The 18,110-nt window shown below is 45.2% G+C and overlaps 2 protein-coding genes across 2 annotated transcripts; both read right to left on the bottom strand.

The window, feature by feature from the left end:
* Positions 1-4,698: 4,698 nt before the first annotated feature.
* Positions 4,699-14,395, bottom strand: LOC307089216 (sorting nexin-18-like). Its single transcript, XM_079755384.1, has 4 exons — positions 13,286-14,395; positions 12,284-12,577; positions 11,111-11,493; positions 4,699-6,595 (listed from the first exon to the last, which is right to left on the bottom strand). Exons 1-4 carry the CDS (start codon positions 14,074-14,076, stop codon positions 6,375-6,377), a joined length of 1,689 nt encoding a protein of 562 aa, XP_079611510.1. The 5' UTR covers positions 14,077-14,395; the 3' UTR covers positions 4,699-6,374.
* A 404-nt stretch (positions 14,396-14,799) lies between these two features.
* Positions 14,800-18,100, bottom strand: inip (ints3 and nabp interacting protein). The gene is made up of 4 exons (XM_079755403.1): positions 17,794-18,100; positions 17,397-17,487; positions 17,142-17,229; positions 14,800-16,341 (listed from the first exon to the last, which is right to left on the bottom strand). The coding sequence occupies exons 1-4, from the start codon at positions 17,816-17,818 to the stop codon at positions 16,240-16,242; spliced, it is 306 nt and encodes a 101-aa protein (XP_079611529.1). The 5' UTR covers positions 17,819-18,100; the 3' UTR covers positions 14,800-16,239.
* Positions 18,101-18,110: the final 10 nt, after the last annotated feature.

The raw sequence follows: 18,110 nt of genomic DNA, 5'->3' as shown, positions 1-18,110 counted from the left end.
AAAAATAGCCATTCCCGTCTAAATCCCTGCTCGTTGTAAACCAGACAACACAAATACATATTTTAATTACATTCGTTTGCAGTGTTTTATTGTTATGCATTAACACAATTGATGAATGAGGTGAAACTGGCCCCCACGTCTTGATAGTTGAATGGTTTCTGTAGCTGAAAGTATGCAGGAGCAGTTAACTGCACAAAAAACAGGCAAACGGAATAAAGACAACTTAAGAACAGTAGATGTGCTTGCAGTATGAACCAAATACGATCGTATTCGATAGTTTACTGCTACTTATTATTACGTAGCAGATAAAATCAAATCCCTAACCAGTTTTGTATAGGGCCAGTGGCGCAATGGATAACGCGTCTGACTACGGATCAGAAGATTCCAGGTTCGACTCCTGGCTGGCTCGTCGTTTTTTTAACTATGATAAACGACGCATGCCACGATCACTTCGTGGTAGAAAAATAAACCTGCATCGATGTTGTAAGATGTGAGTTGGCCAATTATCAAAAGTAAATCTATGCGTACCTGGGTTTTTCAAAACGTCAGTCATTCAAACAGGCAAAATAAAGTGTAGTCTCTGTTGAACAACCTGACAAGGGGTTCGGGTTCGGGTCCATATTATAGAGTATATAAAGATTATACTTTATACTTTCAGCGTTAAGACCACCTACAACATTTGACAAATCATCCTCCTCCATCTTCCACTCTCTCCCGCTCTCGTAATGTGTTGCCTATTGTTGTGGTGTTTATTGATTGTCTGTATTCCTTTATTTGTATAGCGTCTTTGAGAACTTAGAAAATCGCTATAAAATACTGATCAATTATTATGCGGACATAAATACGGCCAACTCATTTGCATGAGCCTCTCATGTTTATATATATATATATATATATATATATATATATATATATATATATATATATATATATATATTGTGGCGACCCGGCCCCAGGAATGTCTCTCTCACGCAGAAATCACCACACGCCAAGACCCTTTCAAAGCCCGGTAGGGCGTTTATTCATTAAAGGGTAATTCCGGTGTAAAATGGATTTGGGATATGTTTTGTATGATAACGAGTTGAAACGTTCGTTTTGGAGCACAAAAACCGCATATAGACGCTTTCTTCAGTTGGCTGTTTTTAGCCGATTCTATCAAAACGCTATAAACTTGGAACGATGGGGGCACTGGTTATGGTAAAAACTAAATCACTATTTTAAACCACTTAAAAGGCTAAAAGTAGCCCGACACTTCTTTGGTAGTATAATAAAGGGTCTTAACATATAAAACGAGGCATTGAGAACTTTGTAAGTGTACAGATTGTTTATTAAAAAGGACATTTTATGCACACAATACCATCAGTAGATCACCCGTCAATGCCATTTTGTTTTTAAGACTCGATAAGTAGATTGGGGAACACAGAGTTTGCGTGTGGCTGACGGATGTCACAATCTCTGTGTTCTTCAATCCACCTATCGAGTCTTAAAAACAAAATGGCGTCGACACGTGACTACAACCCGAACATGAATATGGATCAAACGAATCGAATTAATTAATATTTAGAAAAAAACTTTCAGAAACAGCAATAATGCCACGGCGGGCCAGCAGAAACCCGGTCTAACCGGAGCTTCTACACAAGGCAGAGTCTTATATAGCCTACCTATATAAAATTATTAAGTGGAGAGAACTTGCAAATCTGTAGTATTTTAATATGCCTTATACTCATGTCATATCACATAGGCAGATGTAGGATAATAAAATAAAAACACAAATCCAACACTGCATAGCTCACGTTATATAGTGACTACAACCCATAGGCCTACATGAATATAAATGGATCAAACGAATCGAATGAATTAATATTCAGAAAAAACTTTCAGAAACAGCAATAATGCCACGGCGGGCCAGCATACAAAAACCCGGTCTAACCGGAGCTTCTACAATAGGCGGAGTCTCCTAGGTTTCGAGTTGAAAAAGTTGATTATGTCATCATAAGTGACTCAAAGAGAGCTGTTTAGCCATTGCTAATTGAGGCTGCTATCTGATGGTGCATGAAACCGCCATCCGCTGTCTGCGTCGACCATGATGTTGCGTAAAGACGTCACTGGACAGAACTAATAGAGTACGAGAGGGGTTTCTGAATATTAATATTTTTTGGTAGCTACTGTAAATATTTGAAATTATAAATGTATTCAAGAAAAAAACCTATATTGTATGAGAAAAGAAAATTAAACATTTAAAAAATATATATATATATTTTTTTTTCCATGAATCTGATTGGGTGGGCCCACTGTCAATCTGGGTGGGCCTGTACCAACCAGGCCCACCTGTAGATTCGCCCCTGATACCCAATCGAAATCCACACACTTTTGCGTCACCGTATGCACGCAGATTTAAACGCGGAATAAAAAGTTAGACGCGACGTCACTTTTTCGTCTTCTGTTCAGACCCTCATCATGTAAACGTAGCCTGAGATGGTTCCTGACGATGGGCCAGACCTGCGCCATGCGGTCCCTCACCTGCTCCACCATAGTACGATGGGGGGATGGCCGAGTCTCCCACGCTTCCTTGGCAAGGTCGAGGAGTCCCCTTGGTCTTCCCCCGTATAACAGCTCGAAGGGGGATAAACCCGTGGAGGCTTGGGGCTCTTCCCGGACTGCGAACAGGACATGGGGCAGGAGCTGGTCCCAGTTCTTCCCGTCAGCGTCCATGTTTTTCTCAAGCATCTGTTTCAGGGTTTTCGGGATTTGGTCCTCGTCGGTCCCGGTGCGTCTCGGTGGGCCGCGAGGGGTTCCGGATGCTCAGACTCAATTGTTGAGCCACCTGCCAGTTTTGCAGTTGCCGGACCAGCTCATCTACCGTGTCGGGGTGGTTGGCGGCGAGGGTTCTCCAGGCGTCGGCCGTGAGTTGACGGATTGTATTGTCTATCAGTTCCCTGTCCAGGAGACTGGGTCCGTCTCCGTTCGCAAGCCATCTGCGGATCATCCTCCGTGTTGGGAAATTTGCGTCCGCACGGCGCCCCGGCAGTCAAATCACCATTCATGGAAGCGTTGGGCCCTGGCGGCGAGGCTATGTCCATAGTAGGCCAATATCGCCTGTTTCAGGGCTGGGGACTGGCTGGCGCGCTCCGGCGCCAGGTCTTGGCTGGCCTGCTGTGCGGGTCCGGTGAGAAAGGGGGACAGGATGTGGGCCCACTGCTACTCCGGCCAGCTGTCCCGACGTGCTGTCCTCTCAAAGACCTCCAGGTAGGCCTCAACGTCGTCGTCCGGACCGAGCTTGGTGAGGCGGCTGGTCGGGGCCTCACGAACTGCCTGTTGTGTGAGGCGTAGTACCGCCTCCCGGAGGAGGACGAGGCTCTCGGCGGTGTCCCTCTGCGTGACAGCGGCCAGGGCTTGGTCCCGCTGTTGACGCTGGGCAGCGGCGGCCCCATCCGGGCTCTGCATGGGCGGGTGGGTTGGTAAGCCTGAGTGATCCATAGCGTGGTCAGGTTGCCTGCATTCTCCACCATATGTGGCGACCCGGCCCCAGGAATGTCTCTCACGCAGAGACACCACACACCAAGACCTGTTCAAAGCCCGGTAGGGCGTTTATTCATTAAATAAAACGGAAAAACCCGTGGGGTCTGTGCCCAACGCGGGTAAACCAAAAATCATACGGGTGACTCCGTGAGCCACGGTGGTGTCCAGGGGAATTGTCTCTCCAGCCGGGCCGGTCTCGTCCCTGGCTAGGGAGGTCACTCGTCGGTGATGCCGTCCCGGTGGTGTGTGCCGTGTCGACGTGCGTTGTCCTGGCATAACGGTTCTCTCGTGGCCGCTGCGGAAAGTCTGTTATAACCACGAGTCTGCATGTCCGTATCGGATCCTGGAGGTACTCTGCTCCGCTCGGACTCCCGGTTCCCTCTCCTGGGAGAACAACAAACGGCTTCTTTAAGGGTACCTGAGCTTCCTCCCCCTCTGCCGCAGGTGTTCTCCATTGCGTTGATTAGAGTTACGAAATGGATGCTCTCTGGCTCCGGCTGGTGGATATCGGCGGTACACGCCATCCACCACCTCTCCCTCGGGCCGCCTGGCCTGAGAGTTTGGGGCCGGGTTGCCACAATATATAAATATTAAATAAACTATCTAACATATTGGCCTATATGGATAGGCGTAGGCCTACTTATGAACATCACCTTTATGTTTATTTTAAGTATCCTGTGTCTTAAACATTTTTAATTATAATGTAGAACATATCACCCTTAAACATTTGACTTTGTGCGAATATTAAGTAATCATTCATTAACAACCTTAAAATGGCAATGTATCAGGATTCAATCAAACGATAAACAGATAGTGTGTACATATTGGAAAAGGTCTAATTATTGACGAGCTGGGAGCCATAGTAATCTGATCCACCAGTGATGGTTCTCTTTAGTCGGGTAGGAGGATACCTGTCTACCATCCAGGCAGTCTGGAAATGTTCCGAAACATAGCAGTTAGTGAAACCATAATTTAGAAAGTTGTTTCTAATGATCATCATCACATCTCAGTTATTCAGATGAGGGCTTGCTTTGCAAGTCATATTACTTTGTTCAATACATTTTCAAAAGGTGCTTAAATACTTTTTAGGTTCATGTCTGAAATGGAAGTCATAAATTAAATTATAATATTTAATGAGGTTATATAAGTCAACAATATGGTACACTCAGATACTTTTCAGAATACATTCATCTTTTATTACTTCCTGAATGTCTGTAGGCCCATCTGACTGCACTACTCAAAGTGATGGACTAAATGACGATTACTTGCCTATTCAATACAAAATAAAAGACTAGTTATAATCGATCACCAGATAGTGAGTAGTATCATCAGCATGATCCATGTTGCCTGAAACTGAGCCATTTGACAAAACAGTTAGTTATGTTTTCGATATAGCCGTCAATACCAAGTAGTATCAAGAGGATTTTAATAAGAGCGCATAGGATGTGTCAAAAACTTTGACTAAAAGGCACTAAAAGGCATCATTAAGTAGTACTATGATACGAGTACTATCACTCATCATAAGAACTATGAAAGACGGAATAGATTTTCTCACTGATCTAAACGTAACAAAAGAAATGATTCTCTCAATCTCTCTTGTTGTCATCTTGTGGTGTGCTCAAATCTGTAGACTCAGCCAAGGCCCAGGAGCTCTGGTGTACCACTTTGACCCAGACGTGCTTCACACACTCCGGTGCTGTCCATCTTGTACGATGACGGTGTGTCAGAGCGGGGAACTGATGAACCCTTGATTATTCTCAGCCGTGTTGTCCCACTGTGTGAGTTGAGTGTACTGTCAGATCCAGGGATTCGGACCACAAAAGTTAAAGGGTTAAAAGACATAGATGACAAAACAACACTGAGAAGGCCATTCAAGTAAAGATTAAAAGGATAAAAATTAGTTCTGTAGGTACGTCTTTCAAAATCGTGAAAAGCGGTAAAATAGGGTGAATATAATGTCTCGTTGATGGAGTGTCATGGATATATATCACAGTGCATTATGGGTCACATGATGAGGAACCAGTAGGTAGAACACTGCAAGACACACAGAGACTAAACGCACACACCTGGCACACCCACACAGTCTGACCCCATACCCTAACTATATCTCTTACCAAACACATTTACACTTAGTCGTTTTTAGCAGAGCACTGAAACTTCATCCTTCCTGACCCTGAACCTAACCATTTCAAACTGTATGCCTAAATATATAATCCTAAACATTTCCATTTCAAACTGTATATCTAAATATACAGTCCTAAACATAACCAATTCAAACTGTATACCTTAACATCCAGAATCTTAAACATAGCCATTTCAAACTGTATACCTTAACATCCATAATCCTAAACGTAACCATTTCAAACTATACCTTAACATCAAGAATCCTATACGATACCATTTCAAACTCCTGCACCTGAAGAGCTTTGCAAAGACATTCGGTCCGCCAGTCTTTATAACATTTCATTTCTTAATATTAATATCACCTGAGTTTAGGGGACTGTGTGGTAGGAGCTGTTACATTTAGTCTCTCCCGCAAGGACACTTTTTGTAATTGTCTTATTGACAACCTTGTTCACTCCGGTTTCCCCTTGAAAGTTTCCATAGCGATCTCTTTTATAGCATCGTCTTTTTCCTTTGTAAGTGCAGGGTCCCACAACAGGTTGTCTCTCTCCTATTGGACAAGTTCGTATCCATCAATCAACTCCAAGAGCACATGTATCTCTTATTCCTTCTCCTTCTCCATCCACAGGGCTTCAGGGTGACTCAGGTTCCCGCTCATCAATTCATTTCCTTTTTATCATAAAAACAGGTGTTTCTTTCAGAGGATTAGAAGGTGGTGGTTGTGGTTGGCCCTACTCATCATACTTCTGCAGGGCCTCCTGCAGCTTGGCGGTGATCTTCTGGAAGAAGAGGATCTGCTGGCTGAGGTGGTGCTGCATCTGGCTGCGGAAGTCCCGTACGCGGGTGCGGTGGAAGTGCTGCACCTCGGCAAGCGTGGCGCACGAGATGATGTTGCAGCGGTTGTGGAGTTCGGCGTCTGACTTCTGGCAGTCCTTCACCTTGGTCAGAGCTCCTAGAGGAAGAGGAGGAGGAGAAAGAGATGTTACTAGAACATAAGGGATGAACCCAAGTTCACCGATATCGACCATAAACTATTACAATAGGCAGATAACGATGAACATAAACTATTACCACTAAAGACCAGGACCGATATTCATAAACTATCACTATAGGCAGAAAATATAGAAAAACTATTACTATAGGCTGCCAACAATTCATAAACCAATATCTTTAGGCTTATGACGATATTCATCAACTACTGCTGTAGGCCCATTCCATCATTATATTTTTGATGTAATAAGGTTTTGCTATGACTTCATCGAACATCGTTTCTAAAAGGCATAGGAATATTTATAACAAAAAAGCACAACAATACGTTGGGTTCAGACCCGGGATACTAAAAAAATAAACATAAAAGGTGAGGTTCGGTTGAAGTATGCCTATGTCAGCCATTTTAGATTTCTTTGCCAACATGATGGTGGCTACCTTTGCTTAGCTGTGATAACTTAAACATGTTTCCATCGGACATAACATACTGGTAAACAGCAGCAAAACCCCGCCTTTGGTTGTTTTACTGGGTTGTTTGGAAATAAACAAGAAATAATGAATCATACTGCAATTAAGTCTTTAAGTCTTAAAACCAATGGAAAGGGTTTAGGTAAAAGGATCGTGGCCAACACAACGGGCATGGTGGCTCCTTAGCTCCTAGCTGAAAGGCTCTGGGTTCAATCCCCAATGTCTGCAGCGTCATCAGTTGGATTCAAGATGCTTCGACCTGACCTCCCTAATGGCCTCTACCATCACTGCGGCCATTCTCCGGGGTCAAGTGTCAGCTCAACGTCTGGAAGCAGGAGGGAGGAGGAAGTGTGGCTCAACAGCCAGGCTGACTCAACACGAGCACGCTCAGGAAGTGGCCTGGCGTCTGGACATCACAACCCTCCTCTGATACAGACCCTCAGACCCTGACTCAATCTGTCCCTCTCTTACACACACACACACAAACAAACAACTACAGTAACTTGTTGGAATTAGTCTGGTTTCTCTGGTCTCTCTGTATCTCTCTCTACCTCAGTCTACCCAACAGCCAAACATACAATTATATACACATACATAGGTATGTCTTATCGATTTATAAGTGTGTTGTTTTTGTATGTTTTGAATGTTCTTATGTTATTTTTATTGTATTTTTTCTTTGTTTTCCTTTCTTCAGTCTCTTTGCTTATGTTCACAACCTGTAAAAATGTGCTATTAAATACTAATACACATACACATACACACATACTGGAAGCAGTGAACATTGAACTGTTCTTTCCTTTAGGCCATGCCTATATGTTGACATGAATTGATTGCTGAATTGATATTATAAACATCTTTATTTAACTATTGAATTGTAGAAGAAAAATAAATACGAATCATGGTGATCTCAAGTCAGTAACAGTAACAAATCCTTTACATCGTCATGTCGGTTTGAATTCTATTAATTGTTCATCCCTACTAGACCGCTTCAGTTTTCTAGAGCAATTGAACTTTGCTCACCAGGCTAATGAGCTTACAGCCGCTATAAAAACTAAAAGCTGGGGAACCAGATGCATGCTGGGAAAATTTGTAAACTCTGTTACCTTAACCACCTCACCCCTACACACACATCCACCAATTCCCTCCTCCTCTGTTCTTTCTCTCTATTAGCAGCAAGGAGGGAAAGAGGGGGGGAGGGAGAAGAGAAAAGCATGAAAGAGGAGGATAATCAGGAGTCCCCTGAGAAGGAGGAAGATGCCAACTCCATTTCTGCCCCACGCCGACGAGAAGAGGGAGTGTAGTAGACAGGCGGAGACAGATCATTTGGAGTCGGCTATTCTCTGCATTCCTGCCTCAAGGGGATCTCTGAGAAAGAGCCTCCTTCAAATCAGATGTAGAGAGACATAGGTTCTGGGAGTTAGACTGTTTTAAGTCAGATGTACAGACAAAGGTTCTGGGAGTTAGACTATTTTAAAAGGGGAATCGTCACTCATAGCTCTCTTATTTTTAAGAGAGTACTGCTTTATGCGTGTGAAAAAAACCTTGTCTGCGATAACAACTCAGTTCTGGGTAAAGGTTTGACAGTTGACGACATTGGTCCAGACTTGTGTTCGTGCCGTGACATCAATGGTCAAACTTTTAGGGCAAGTATTTTGGCTGGGTTCATGTTGAAGACAATCTCTTTTCCAAGAAACACACATAAAGCACGAGAGGGGAGGGGTCAGCCCAGACTTTGGTGCCTATTGTTGTTAGTAAGGGAATTGTTCTTTTGCCATTAAAATACAGAAAGATTAGCTTGCAGGAAAACCAAAGGCCACCCAAATAGTTTCCTTGTTGCTTAAAACAAACGTTCCACTCACACATGTTTTGAAGCCTGTTCTTTGGAACTGTAAACCTTTATTAATGTGTACGTTCTGAACAAAACCAAAGGAGAGTATGTGTCAAAATCTAGTTTCTAGTTTCAAGTACAAGTTCTCTTGAAATCCAAGGTCAAATCAACCTATGGCTTAATGTGATGGCTTTCTTGATAAAGCGATCTTCAGTGCGTCCACTGTTTAGGACACTAGGTATTCACTACGTATAGATGACTCAGAAAGAGGTTGGAAATGGAAAATATGCTAAAAGAAAGGAAACAGCTTATTAAACTATGTCAGTGATGACGTCAAGGGCTCTCTAATTAGTTGGCGTGTCAGCCAGTAAGTAAAGGAGCATAGGCCTTGCACGTTACACCACTGTCAGTAAAAAAAATCCAACAGAAACGACAATAAAAGTCAATGAATAGTTAAAAAGATGTCTTTTGAGGTTTGGATTCAGAAGGTGACCTCAAACCGCATCAGTCGTTTGTGTGATCACCGCAGTTTACAGCTATGCGATAGCAATGTTATCTACAAAGAAACAGTGTGCCTTGTATTAATATTAACATGTTATGTATTGCAAGGTGTATTTGGTAAGTGGGTTGATTATTTGTTTTCCTTTTTAAATGTTCACTTAATTCTTTTTTTAGCACTTTTTGTTTGCAGAGCTTCTGCAGGGGCAGGACTAATTGCCCTTGGGGTAAATAAATAGCTATTCTGTTCTTCAACAACAACTCTAGTGCCGAGAGTGATTCCATTATTTTTTATATCACTTGCAGATTCAGAAGGAGTCTGAAGTGTTTTACCAGCTTCCCAGGCTCCTAATACCTGCCCTGGTACCCAAACGCACAGGGAACCTGCTGGAGGTTTAACATGAGTGCTAGGACCGCGCGTGTGTTGCACATAGTTCTGGGCTACCATTGGTAGCTAGAGAACAGGGTTAAGGAACACAACGAGACGCCGCCTCCGGACTTGGCGAGCATCAGGCGTGGCTTTGCCAGCAGATCCACCTCCTTCCAGACTCAAGAGTCCTACAGATACCTTGCACTGATCTGGTTGGGTTTGACCCTGGTCCTGCAGTATTACTGATGGTGGCTGTTCCTTTAAGAGACTCATTTTCCAAATTCTCTTTGGACAGAAGCATCTGCTTTATGAATGAATGTAAAATAAAAGAGAAGGAAAGCCAGACACTGATGGATATAGGCATTTTACAGAGATTTGGAGGTGTGTGTGTGTGTGTGTGTGTGTGTGTGTGTGTGTGTGTGTGTGTGTGTGTGTGTGTGTGTGTGTGTGTGTGTGTGTGTGTGTGTGTGTTGTGGCAACCCGGCCCCAATCACTCGGGCCAGGCGGCCCAGGGGAGAGGTTTTGGAGGGCGTGTACTGCCGGTATCTAGCAGACGGAGCCAGAGGGTGTCCATTACGTCACCCTAATCGGCCGAATAGAGAACACCTGCGGCAGAGAACGATGAGGAAGAGGTACCCTTTAAAAGGCTGTGTCTCGTGTTCTTAAGGGCAGAAGTTGGGAGACATGGGAGGAGCAGAAAACCCCCAGGACCCAGCATGGACGAGAGGACATTTGGACTTAACTGAGCCGTTCCCGGCACGTCCAAAGGAGGACGCACGCCGGACAAGGATCGCCGCCGCAGATCGGAGCCCCAGACCGGAGCGACCTCCCTCTTTCGGGACGAGACCGGCTGGTCCGGAGAGACCAGAGCATTGACCCTTTTTCATGGCTCACGGAGCCATAGTATGATTGTCGTTTTCCCCGCGTTGGACCCTCATCCACGCGTTTTCTGTTCAAGCACGAATAAATGCCCTTCCGGGCTTTGAACGAGCAGTGACGTGTGGTAATTCCTGCCTGACCGAGACTTTCCTGGGGCCGGGTCGCCACAGTGTGTGTGTGTGTGTGTGTGTGTGTGTGTGTGTGTGTGTGTGTGTGTGTGTGTGTGTGTGTGTGTGTGTGTGTGTGTGTGTGCATGTGTTTGTGCGTGTATGTGCACTGAAACAAACTCTGTAGCCTGTTCTTGATAATCCATCACTGCTACACCGCTTCCATACTTGTTTACGCATTTTTAATCCAGCGTTATTCCCCTTGGTAAATGGGGCCACTGCCATTTCACTTTGACCTGGTGAAGACCTTTCTCTAGTTCCTGGTCCTACCTTTCTGCACGTGGATGATGTCCGGGTAGTTGGCCAGGTGTCCTCGGTACAGGTCCAGCAGGTCTGAGATGGGGTCAAGGTCTTGGCGGGGCTGCTCGGCAAAGTATTCCCCGATGGTCTCGTAGGCCTCCCCGGTGTAGGCCAGGGCCTGGTTGAGGCCTGTGGAGTAGGTCTGCTGGTCCATTTCAAAGGCCTGGCCCAGCAGCCTGAAGGACTGACCCACGCGCTGGTACTCCTTCTTGAAGCCGGTGATCTGCTTGCGGGCAAACTCATTGATGGTAGTGTTCACCACCACGATGTTCTCATCCAGCCGCTTTGTGAAAGACTTGAAACCCTCGATCTTGCTTTCCACCTCCTGGAGGTCCAGGGGAACGACCGGAGGACTAGCAGCAGTGGGGAATGGAAACTGGTTTAAGTTCGTAGAATTTGTGAACTTTCCTCTGGTGGTGGTTGTAGCTGTGACATAAGGCCAGATTATACATCGGCATTGAACAGCTGCAATAAGTACACCTTGGCTCTCTGTGGCGGTGGTGATCTTAATAATGTGAGGATGATGTGCCGTACAAATAGTGTCAATGGATCATCCTCCACCCTGACCTGGTTACATTTTTGGAAAGGTGTTTTAGCTAGAAGTATTATTTGGCCTTTAATGTTCACTTTCTGGGAAACAGTCTGTTGACTTACGAGTCACCAACTGCATCAGCTCATCATTATCATTAGTGAGCTATCTTTATTCTATTTCTTCATCATTATGCTCATAGCTGCATGAAAACAAAGCATGTCAATATTAAACCAGTTGGATGTGCTCAGCTTAATGCAAACAAGAAGAATAAACATTAAGCTTTTGTTCAGACTGTTTTATGCCCCATGACCCAATATTCAAATCATACTTCCGTGTCAAACTCCCGCCTAGGTACCCAGTGGGTCTCTCAGTAACAAGTGTAGACATAGAGGCTGTTGCCGTAGTTACCAAAAATGCAAAACGATGGACACACCAGTTTGTCTTTCGTGCTACAATTTCCAGTTAATTTGGTTAGCTTCGAGGCTTGCAATTCAACACAGAGGTATGATTTGGCCGTGAGGGCTAACCCCAAGCTTTAGAGAGGGCCACCGTCGGGCCCCGATATGAGCTTCCCTCATCCCTAGTTCCCCCTCTCAGCCCCCTTCACTGACCTGATGGTGAGGAAGAAGTTGGCCCCAACCATCTCGTCCCTCTCGGCCCTCCTCTTGCCCAGTTTCCAGGCCTTCTCGTCGGCCCCGCAGGTCAGGAAGTGCTGGAAGACGTCGCAGCGGCCCAGCACCGGGTGGCTGCTCATGTGGTTCATCCACCAGATGAGGCCCTTCCTCCGCTTGGTGATGAAGTCCTCCTCGAAGCGCCCCGTCGCCTGCTTCTCCGGGAGGTGGGGCACCGAGATGACCGGGAACCGCTCCACCAGCCGCGCATAGAGCCAATCAAAGTGTTTGTACCTAAACCCAACAGGAAGTACCCTTTTAAAAACATCCCCTCAGCCCTCTCTCTAAAGCCAATCAAAGTGTTGGTGCCTCAAACAAACACAGCTGGAAATACGCTTTTTAAACAAACCCTTTCAGTGTTCAGGAAGCTTTAAACCAATGAGAATACAGTTAGGGGTCCTCTGTTAAGCCAATGAGCGATATGTATTCCTCCACTTTTGCTCAAAAGTGGAGGAATACATATGGGGGGGGGGGATATAAAAACAGAAGAGAATAGATCATCATGATCATAGGAGTAGACAAGAATGTGGCAGAGGAAGAGAGGGGGGGGGGGCAGTATTGTGTAGTAGCTAGGGGAGTATAAAGGACCTGGTGTCAATCCCCAATGTCAGCAACATGTAGGCATTAGAGTGAAAGCGAGAGAGCGAGAGAGAGAGAATAAAGTGTTGATGGATGAAGTTCAGCTCATATTAACCGAATCCCTTAGGGAGATGCAGCCGGCAGGGCATGATATATACATCACAAATACATAAACATACGAGATGGCGATGCTATTGATGGGTGGGGCTGAAATGATCAAAGGAGGGCAGATCGCCCACTCTCCCCTCCTCCTAAAGGGAGGAGAGATCTGCCAGGGTGGCCCGGACCAGGGGCCTATAGTCGTTAAAACCATAGGTTTCTTGTGTCTACACAAAAGCACACACACAACGTGCTCATCAGTACCTGCGGTTGACTTGTACATTGGTGAGGGTGGGGGTCAGGCCGTAGGACATGTAGCTCTTCATGCCTTTGAACTTGGTCTGCTTTTTTGGGTCGTCGATGGCACAAGAGAAGGGGTACGGGTTCTTCTGCCACTCCGGACCGCACTGCCCCATCACCACGCAGATCTGGTCCCCGTCCTTCACGAAGGCCGCGGCCTCCCCGAGCAGGAACGCCTCTCCTCCGGACTTGACGAAGGTGGAGAAGCGGTTAAGGTTCCGGCCAACTGTTGCGGAGCTTTTGGCCTGTTGCCCCGAATGCCCCCCCGGGCCGGGCAGTGAAGTGGCCACCGTGTAGGTGGAGGGCCGGCCACTGGCCACACTGGCCGTGTCCTCAGTCGCAGTAGACTGGTCATCCCAGTCGTCGTCCCAGTCATCATCACTGCCCTGGCTGGTCTGGTAGCTGCCCCGCTGAGGGGGCTGCTGGGCCGGGGTCGGGTAGACGGCGAGGGGGGGCGGGGAGGCTTTGCTGATGTCCACGGCGCTTGAGCGGACCGAGGTGTCGTACTGGGACTGGGACTGGGACTCGAAGCCCGTCGAGGGGCCGTTATTATTGTTGTTGGGAGACACGTCGGATCGGATGATTTCCACGTATGTGGCCGGGAACAGGCCGGCCTCTCCTCGGTGGTTTTCCCCTTCGAACCAGCCGTCGAACTCCTCCTCGGTGTATAAAGTCACCAGCTCGTTCTCGGCGATAGAGATCTCCCCCGGGTTCTCCGAGCTGAAGTCGTACAGAACTCTCGCCTTTAACGCCATGGTTCGCAGTTTAAAGTTAGGACCTGATATAAACCAATAAGTTAATAAGTAAAACCCTGTGTCTCCGATGCAATGTCAGCTCATGTAGAGCCGTGTGCTGCCGTCGGATCGTCTCCGAACCCCCTCTGGTTTCACTCCGGTCGGAGGGTCAGATGTCGCTCCATGCACAACTTAATCCGAGTCGGAGAACTCACAAAACACGCAGAGTAGTCCCAACTAACCTGAATCAAAACGAGACTACCAGTCTACTTGTTTCCAGTAAAGAGCAGAGTACCGGGAGCAAAAAAGTGGTGTTTTCCAGATGCTCGGGTTCTCCAGCAGCCCCAGTCCTAACACGTATTAACATGAGTAACAGAGGGTGGGGCTTTACTCAACAATGTGGACTAGACTCAGGCTACATGTTTTGTCAGGTTTAAACATCTCCATATTTCTGATTATTCCATGGACTCTACAACATAGCACGGTTATATATCACCAATGCAATATAATAGCTTCCTAAAATTAGATATTTGTATGTATCCCATTTCATAGGAAAGATACAGGTCAAAGTACATTACATATGTAGAACAATAGAGAGACAATGAGTAAAATAAGAATAACACAACTTTATTCCAAAAACGAAAAAATATATTTTTAAAAAAACAGCAGATTATAGGCGACATTATGTAAATTACCTCGGAGTGTGGATTCATTCATTATAACCTCTATAGTTCCATGGTCATAGAGTTAAAGGTAGCATAACCTAGTTATTTTTCCAATGACTATTCTTATTCTAAAGAGTTGTTATGTTATGGTCATGCTTATCAATTAGCCTATTTGTAATGGTCCTATCCAGAGATCAAGTTACTTATCTTGGCCGCTAGAGCAAACGAAGGATAGACATGGGCTACAGAGACATCTGATTAGTTTGATGTCACATGTATTTTAATAGTTTTGTTTCCAAAATGGTCCACCAAGACCTCCATTTTGAAAAAATTAAGTTCTAACTGTATAAATGTGTGATACGATTTTACACATTGCATATGGATAATACTTCCATAATTCATGGATTTTTTGACTGAAACATTATCTCCATAGGTTTGAAATTAATCCCGTAGTCCTACAATCCTATTATGCTTGGTCCACTTTATTGTGTCCATACTTTGAGGGGACATTTTACCCTGGAATTTTAAGTGAGATTGTCAAAATCAAGTTGATTCGTGACACTACAAATCTCATACATGTTCATTTCTCAGATATTTGAACTTGCATGAAAAAATAAATATCATTAAATTCACTTCATATGTCCCTTTTGTTCCTCCATAACCTCAGCCAACCTTAAGTACTGGGCCTAATAACTTACTTCAAACTCTCCTTCTGTAGCAGCCAAACTTAAACACCTCCTTTATTTCCAACGATTTATTAAACTGCAGAGTACGAGACTTAACCACGGCCATTAAAAGATTACATTGTATACCAACATATATATATGTACTTAAATGATCAATGTATAGCATACCTACATAAATATATATATGTATTAATGTCCCATGTGAAAAAGCCTTGGACACACAAACAAACACATATATAAGCAATGCAACCGAGATGGCAACTTGGCAACGGCAACTTCTCTGCACCCATGTAAAAAACAGTTAAGAACAATAAAACTAACTGAGTCTGGACCTGTCCTCTAGAGGGCAGCATCCTAGTGAACTTGAAATGACAAGGGATAGCATTTTAAAAGAGCCATAGAAAGATACATGGAAAGACGGCGTGGAAACATAACATGTGAGTGGGGGAGTGGTGGGGGGGCGGCTGTGGATTTAATATCTGGGCAAGAAGACTTAGCCAACCAATCAAAGCAGCCGTCCATACGACTGGACCCTTGTTTGAAGGGAAGGATTGACCGGTCATCTTGCTCTTGAAGCCCTGCCCCCAACCTGAGGTCTGGAGACTGATTTGGAGGTCAGGCAGGCGGTCCCCAGGGGTCTGGTCAGGGTCCGCAGAGGTTGAAGATCCGGGGTTCTCCATGGGTCAGAGATCAGGAGAGGGACTATGGGGGTCGGAGCTCAAGATAGGGGTTCCCAAGGGTCGGAGGTCAGGAAAGGGGTTCCCAGGGGTCGGAGATCAGGACAGGGGTTCCCAGGGGTCAGAGGTCAGTACAGTGCCTCCAGAGGTCAGAGGTCAGGACTCGGCTGCCTCCAGGCGGGGGAGGACTGGAAGGATGAGGTTCCCGAACGATGAGTCCTGAGTGATAAAGAATCCGGACGAGTGGGCGTGTGCGTGCTGCAAACACACAACATAAATGATCTACATTATACACAAAAACAACCACAACATGATCCAATGTTTAAACACGTTAAAACATTGAACTAAGTCATTTAACAATAAAATGCACAATAAGCAATTCAAATCATAAAATATAAAAGCGAAGGAGGAATTATGGTTCAGTATGGCAAATGTGAGATTATTTATTGCTTCACGAGTGTGTTATAGACAAGGGTGCACATAAGTGGTACACAAGTACGCATACGCGTCTATAATCAGGGATGCGTAACGCCACTTGCGTCACTACAACGCTTTTACGTAACTAACAGGAGATCGAAAGAAATTGAATAAACAAAATACACTGAGCAGATACTTTGGTGTTCGCCACCTGCAAAGAAAAGGCAAACGGAGCCAGAGCAGAAGAAAATATTTTTTGGCGCCAAGGCAAGGTGTGCCGTGGCTCGAACGAATGATAAGCGCACTGAAATGTGTGCTCATGTGCGCCGTGCGCCGTGCACCGTGGACGCACTGGACAACTGCGCAAAATCAGCTGATTACAACGTTCCTTACTGTGAGATATTCAAACGCTCCGTGGTCAAGCTGCTGCAGTTTCATAAAAAAAGGTGGAGCAAAAAACACTGCTGTGCTTAAGAAGTTGTGTATTTAAAATGGAATCTCCCTTGTGAAACTGGGTAAGTTTCAAAAGATCAGATGTTTCATGTGGGGCTATGTTTGGGGTACGTACCAAACACCATCTCCCGGCACTCACCTGAGTAACTCACTAAAAAAGTTATGTGCACCCCTGGTTATAGAGCTACCTGCAGAGCAGCCTTCTGTTGAGCTGCAATGTGTTGCTGTTCTGCATTGTCCCGAAACTCCTTCAGGTTCGGCCTGGAGAGAGAGATGCTAGAGGGGGAGAGGGATGTACAGAGACCGAGCGATGTAAAAAGAGAGATACAGAGAGAGAAGAGAAAATTACAGATGTAGATGAAGATCAACAGCAAAAGGGGTGTTGAAATAATTTCCCCCCAGCTGTGACAAAGCGACACAAAGACCCAACGAGGGTGCGTTACCTGCCGCCAGGGTTGTTCATGGACTGGTTCTGGAGCTGTCTCTTTGTCTTATCCAGCTCCGCCAAGATCGCTACACGTTTGTTTTGGAAAGCTGATGGAAAAATTAGTTGACGATATTATTTAATTTGTTATATAAACTAGATTTAAACTCGATTCTGTTTGAACAATGTAATGGTTTTATCCATATTTTTATTCACTTGTACCCTTCTGGTATTAATAATCATAGTGATCTTTTGTGACACGCATCAGATAGATGAAGGACTGCATCACGGAACCAAAACACAGCCGTTAACAGTACACACAGCTCACGTATTATTCACGTGGCGTATTTGAATAAACCCCTAACAGCATAAGAACCCACCCGTTCTCCATAAAGGACTAAATAGATGATATGTACCTGGTCTCGGAGGGTTTGAGGTCATTTTAGAGAGAAAGAGAAGAGAAAGAGGCTGCAGAATTGATGACGTCACCGCTCCGGCTCACCGCGCTAACGTTAGCATCACTTAGCATACCACTACACAGGACTCACTTTGTTCCGTTAATACTCGGCTTATTCAGCTCTTTAACACATATGCAGCTACTAGGGTGCAGTACTGTACAGCTTATTGAGAATGAAGAGTCAACAGTCGGTCGTATGATGTCTCTCATGTGTATTAAACGTGCTTTCCTATCACAGAAGCAGAGCGCCGCTCGGTCTGTTTAATACCCGCCTGT

This window comes from Pollachius pollachius, assembly GCF_949987615.1.
Source record: "Pollachius pollachius genome assembly, chromosome: 18".
Lineage (NCBI taxonomy): Eukaryota > Metazoa > Chordata > Actinopteri > Gadiformes > Gadidae > Pollachius > Pollachius pollachius.
The sequence above is the reverse complement of the archived record's forward strand: the minus strand, read 5'-3'. Positions and strand labels throughout refer to the sequence as shown.